Raw genomic sequence first — 5990 nt, forward strand, 5'->3', positions numbered from 1 at the left:
TAAGTATGCTGCTGAAATTGGAGTGAATTGTCATGATAAAGAAAAACAAAAAAAATGTGTAACACTTAAACTAGACATGTGATTTTATTAATGTATCAGTCAAAGACCGCTCTCTTATTGAGACATTATATGATCCTACATTTTAGTAAAGTCATTGAAGGTGCCATGGGAACTCTGTCATTTATGAAGAAGACAGGAGACTCAGTCGGTGAGCATCATTACTTTAATGCTCACATTGTGCGTTATTACTTTACATATAAATTATGCATAACAAAGCTTAAATGGAAAATTAAACGTCTCTATTTACAAGTTCTAAAGTTGGCAGCCAGGTGACATCAGGCCTGCACTCCCCACGTTTTGGGTTTTAGTGCAGGTCATCATTAGCTGGCCGACCTGAAAGATGAACCCTGACCCCCCTTGGGCACTGCTGACGCGGCAGGACTCGGGGCCTGGAGAGACTCCTCAACAACGACGATATGAGTAGACGTTTTTCAAAATAAGACACATCAGTAATAAAAATATTTTAAATTTTGTGCGTGAGCGGCCATACTGTGTTAAAAAAAAAAGATAACGGAGCAGACGAGGAAACAGAGAAGGGAAGTAGAGGGTAAAAAGCAAAACAGACATTACAGTTACTCTGATGGTCTCGATAACTTCCCTCTCGGTGCCTCGGAGCCCACCCTGAGGTCTCTGAAGTGGATCGTTAAGCACAGGAACATAGACTCAATTACTCTGGGCAAACACAACGCTACCTGCTCCATGTTGTGTTGGCTGGTTGATTCTGTCCGTCTCTTGCCCGTCCAACCTTACCCCCCTGCCCCCCTCCCCCTCCAGGCCCCTGCCGTGCAGCGCTGCAGCATGTGAGCCCTCTGTGCTCCGAGTGTGATAGAGTCAAGCTGTTCCTGCTGAGCGGAGGTCAGGGTCCTTCAGTCAGCACCTCGGCCCTGAACAGAGCACACAGGAATCCCCCCCCCTTCCCCTCCCTAAAGCAGGCCTGAAACTCGGCTCCCTCTCTCTCTCTCTCTCTCTCTCCTCCTGGCTAGGGTCCAAATAAACCTGGTACCCCTCTCTCTTTCTCCTTTTCCTCTCTCCATCTCCTGGCACACTGTCATTCCCCTCATCGAAACCATTAATCAGCCGCAGCAGATTAGACTTCACATGAAAATAAACGACGCCCAGCAGCCTCCTCATGGTTCCCCAGGTTTCTGGAGCAAACCCTCTTTATTGACAGCCCTCCTCCTCCTCTTGTTAATAAACCCAAGATGTCCAGCGCAGCAGGTTGAGCACTCTGGCAAACTGCGGGGGTCTATTACTGCTTTATTGATATAAACAACCTGCCTTATCTTCCAGGGTGATGACTTGTAGGCCAAACCTGCCACCCATGTAAATACACAACAGATAACCCTTATCAGTCTGGCACCCTTTAAAGCCACTCTGCTTAGCAAACTTCATCCAAAAGTGCATATCTTTTATAGGGATTAAAGGGATTAAATGTGCAACCTGAATGTATTCAGGCACACGTTTTTTATCCACTCACTACCTTATCCCATCTCCCACTTCTGGCTCAGTGAGACACAGGGGAGAATAGGAGGGCAACAGTGCCACCTTTGGGTGAGGCTGGGTAGTGCAGCTCAAGCAGAGCTCTTACAGGACTATAATGGATGGGTTAGGTCGTCCTGTTCTGTTCTGGGCTGTGGCATCCACACAGCTTTTTTAAAAAGCACATGTTTGTGACCCCACTGTCTTGAAGAAGGGGCATGGGAGGAGGAGGACGGGGGTCTGCAGGGTCCTCGCCGCGGCTCCCATGGACAGGTCCTGGCTGTCTGACTGACAGGCAAGCCAACACACTGTTTGTGTGTGTCCATGGGAAATGGGGAGGTGTCACTGCGGCAGCGGGCCCTGGGGCTATCCATCAGTGTCATGGGGGGGGGGGGGGGTGTATGGTATGTGTCACCTCCAAGACTAATGGACAGGAAGTACAGCCGGAGAAACAACAATATTTGTAGAATATATATTCAGAAAACTGCTCAGGCTCTGACCATGGTTCTCGTAGCGAGTCCAACAAAACCCTGAGCGCAGACTTTAATCCTGATTGATGAGCCTGTTTATTTTAGAGACGCTCGCTCTGCGCCCAGCGTTCTCACCGACCTGATCTATAGCCCGGGCTGCTAGTGCATACACTCACAACAGGCTTGTATATGCTACAATCATAGTCGTTGCTGGTTATCAAATGACAACCTGGGCAGCCAGGGAAGAAACCCGGTTACACAAGACTGAAACTGGCGGCCATTTTGGGGCAAATTAGATGGAGAGGGGGCAAAAAGAAAGAGCAAATCAAACCAACGCTTATATTATCTCTCTACCGACACAGAGGGACCCCGTGTGTGCTCACTTCCTGTTCAGAAGCCGAGGTGCTTAACCTCAGCAGCCGGTTACCATGGCATCCAAACCGGAGCGCTTGGTGATGTGGACCTTGGTAAGCTCCTCAGCACAGGTTGGGTGGATGCCTACGGTCTGCAACAGGTGGGAATATGTTGCTCCGCACCTGAGACGACAAAAATACAAAGAACCGTCATTCAGGATGCATTTAAACACAATCCCTCATGATGGACAGCTGGGGATTAATATCCTTTAATAAGTCGAGTCAGTTGTGGGTACTTTTGTTTTTACTTTACATAGAATTTGAATAATTGCAGTACTACATATTAGTGAGTAAAAATGCTTTAAAGGAGCAATATGTAACTCTGACCCCTAGTGTTTAAAATGGGTACTGCAGTCTAAATTCAGAACATTGTAGAGAGCTGTCCCCCCCCCCCCCCCCCCCCACCTCTCTAGAGTCGATGCTCACACAGGTCACCATGTGGTGGACACTGAAGCTTCAGTGTTTATCCAGCTCTGTATGGGTCTGTAAACCTTTCTGTGTTCTAACCTCTCTCCATTTTTCAAAAACATCTCCAATATTGATCCTAGTTTGAGCACGTTTCTGCTCATGGAGCTTATTAGAAACATGCCCAAACCAAGAATCCACATTGTCCCGTGGTACATAAAAAAGCAACAACAATCTACTTCAATCTTTGAGGATTCATTCAACTTACTGGAAGCCCAGAGCAAATCCCTGAGTGACCTCTCCAGCGTTAGGTCCGGTGAAATGCAGGCCGAGGATTTTCTGGTCTCCAGCCCGCTCACACACCACCTGTAGGAGGATGAAAAGTGAACCATGAGTGGGGGTCCGGATTATATACAGGATGGGTACATATTTGTTTTTGAGTCCTTTAAGCAGCAGCCTGCTGCAGGATCCACTCCCTCCTGTTCTTTAATGTATGCACACACAAATGTTTAATCTCACATCAACAAACCTTTAAGTAACACTGGCTGGCATCGCGCTCGGCTACAGTGAACTCCAGAGGCTTGTAGAACGCATGGTAGACCTGCACAGGAAGTAAAAACAGACGACAGATCATATGAACAGGAGACATGAGTTTTTCTAATCTGAGCCGTCAGGATACTTCACAGAGACGTCAGAACTGACTAACATGCAGGACCACGATCTCGTCTTGTGCACATTTGATGAGTTCAAATCAGCCGACAATTTACTGCAAGAACTAAAAGAACATAAGGATGGCTCGGCAGAATAAAGGCAGCGTGGCAATTAAAAACAAAACACATTACAAGCCAATAAAAACGTCATTGATGTTAAAACTGCACATTAACTTTACAAAAGTGACATGACATCGTGAAACATGACATCTAGCGTCTCAATGTGACCTCACGAGGTTGATACTGATGATGCTATTGCAACAACTAAAACTGCTTTTAAAGCACTCATTCAAACAGGACGTGTAAAAAGGAGGTATGCTTGTTCATGATAGTGATTGATTTTCCACCTCCTCACAGAGAGAGCGTGTGTGCACTGGGTTTTATTCAGCGAGGTTCCAACGTGCCGACACAAGTTGTTGGGGGCCATGCAGCTGTCGGAGGCCGCTGCTCGTCTGCTAGTCCTCAGATCTCCGCTCGCCTGTCATCACCACATACACGCCTCAATCAGGCCTCCTGCTCGCCTGTCACTCACGCCGAGAAGGCCCCACCTTGTCCCCTTAACCATTTATCCAAAGGCCTGGTGCAGGTGTTGGCGAGCATCTGGCACACTGCTCATGTATGAAAGCAGGTTAAATACAGAGCGTGTGTGTCAATGTTTGTTGAGGGGTTATGGGACAGTGTATCTCTTTATAATGGTCGATAGCAGTGAAGACACTAACACTGTTTGGGTAACTTTCTTTGTTTAGCTTCCAGACAATAAGGAAACATGCTATGTTGAAGTGCTGTCTTCTCTGACAACAATGCAGCAGCCAGTATGTCCTCCTTCTAACTTTAGATTCTGCTCCTGAATGCTCTGGATTTGTTTGGACCAGAGAAGGTAGGCGCTTTTAAGACCCCCCACACGGCTGTTTTGGACGCCCCTCGGTTTGTCAGATATGAGAGCAGTTATCAGGTCAAACAAACAGGTGTTGCAGCGATGGAAGCAGGTAACAGAAGTGGTTCAGATAGAATTGATTGTACCCGACATGAGGAGCATTTATAACCTACCAGAGCTGTTTAATGCTCCACATCAAATCCCACCACACTCCTGTCTTACCTCTATGCCGTCTTTTCCATGCCTCATTTCCGCCTCCTCCTCAGAGAGACCCACACAACCGTACTCCAGGGGGGTGAACACTGTGGTGGCAACCTGAGACACACACACACACACACACACATTATATCCAGAGGTTAATCAATAAATCGCAATAAACACACTTACATGACATCTAAATAATCAGTGAGTATGTTCTTCTTCTTCTCTCTAGTTCTTGACTAAAACAGCTTTTATACACAAGGGGAGGAGCCGGACGTCCCATCCATGTAAACACAGCTCTGACAACAACACAGCCAGAGGGACTCAAGCTTCTCACTCATTGTAGACAGTCATGACTCAGAGACACATTTACACAGGATAGACTGGATTTATGATTTATTTATGTGGAACATGTCACACCTTCTTCTGTTAAAACCTGAGAAAAAATCTAATCTAGATATACAGAGGAAACTTGATGCCATGAGTCATCTGGACTAGAAGCCGGAGGAACAGGAAATGGTGAAGATGTATCAGAGACTCCGACCATAAAACTCCAAAATATTTAGAAAATGTATATTTAGAATAAAATATCAGGCTCAAAGACATGTGTGTGTGTCTGTGCGCGTCTCACGTTGTCGTAGTTCATGAGCTCAGTGCTGTGACCGGCCAGTCTCCGGGCGAGAAGCTTTCCTGCTTTAATGGCCGTGGGGGTCAGTTCAGGACGATCCTGAAAGAAGAGCAGAGACTTTGACACATCTGTAATAAAAGATGAGACGCTTCAGCTGCCTCCATAGTGAAAACAAAAAAACACACATGTAAACATGTCAGCAGCACATCAACCATACTGCACAAGATCTGCTTAAAAAGACAAAAAGTTAAAAGATGTGAACACCAGGACGCTATTGCACGACCCAAACAGCCTTAAGAAACATTGTTCAGGTGGGCACAAACTGTTTTTTTAAAACAGGTCAGCTTGCATTTGGGGATTCTGTATCGTCTGCAAGATGGTAAGAGCTCATACATAGGGGCCTAGCGGTTAGATAGCTCCCTATGTATGGAGGCTGCAGTCCTCCAAGTGGGTGGCCAGGGTTCAAGTCCGACCTGTGGCTCCTTTCCCCTCTTCTCTCTCCTGGTTTTTGGAGGGAGAATTTTCGGCCCTCCCTCTGAGGGAGTCTGCCTCAGACAAGACGAGCAAGCTTAGATTTTAAACGTACCAGGCTGTCATCCCGTACCTGATGATGCTCTCCAACACGGCCTGATAAATCAAAAACATGACCTTATGATCAACTCCATGCACCCCGAGTCTGCATTATAAAATACAGTGTTTGAAGCTAACCAGAGAACAGAAGATCCTGTATGACCTCAGACAACATTACAC

The 5990-nt window shown here is 46.6% G+C and overlaps 1 protein-coding gene across 1 annotated transcript in view; it reads right to left on the minus strand.

Moving 5' to 3' along the window:
- Positions 1 to 205: 205 nt before the first annotated feature.
- The window catches only part of txnrd2.2 (thioredoxin reductase 2, tandem duplicate 2), a 31601-nt gene continuing 25816 nt past the window's right edge, over positions 206 to 5990 (minus strand). The window contains exons 13-17 of the mRNA XM_061037327.1: positions 5244 to 5339; positions 4634 to 4726; positions 3357 to 3428; positions 3096 to 3193; positions 206 to 2545 (exon numbers count right to left, since the gene is read on the minus strand). Coding sequence (XP_060893310.1) covers positions 2422 to 2545; positions 3096 to 3193; positions 3357 to 3428; positions 4634 to 4726; positions 5244 to 5339 — 483 coding nt within the window. The 3' untranslated portion in view covers positions 206 to 2421. The remainder of the gene's footprint in view (positions 2546 to 3095; positions 3194 to 3356; positions 3429 to 4633; positions 4727 to 5243; positions 5340 to 5990) is intronic.

The sequence above is a fragment of the Labrus mixtus genome, chromosome 5, assembly GCF_963584025.1.
Source record: "Labrus mixtus chromosome 5, fLabMix1.1, whole genome shotgun sequence".
NCBI lineage: Eukaryota > Metazoa > Chordata > Actinopteri > Labriformes > Labridae > Labrus > Labrus mixtus.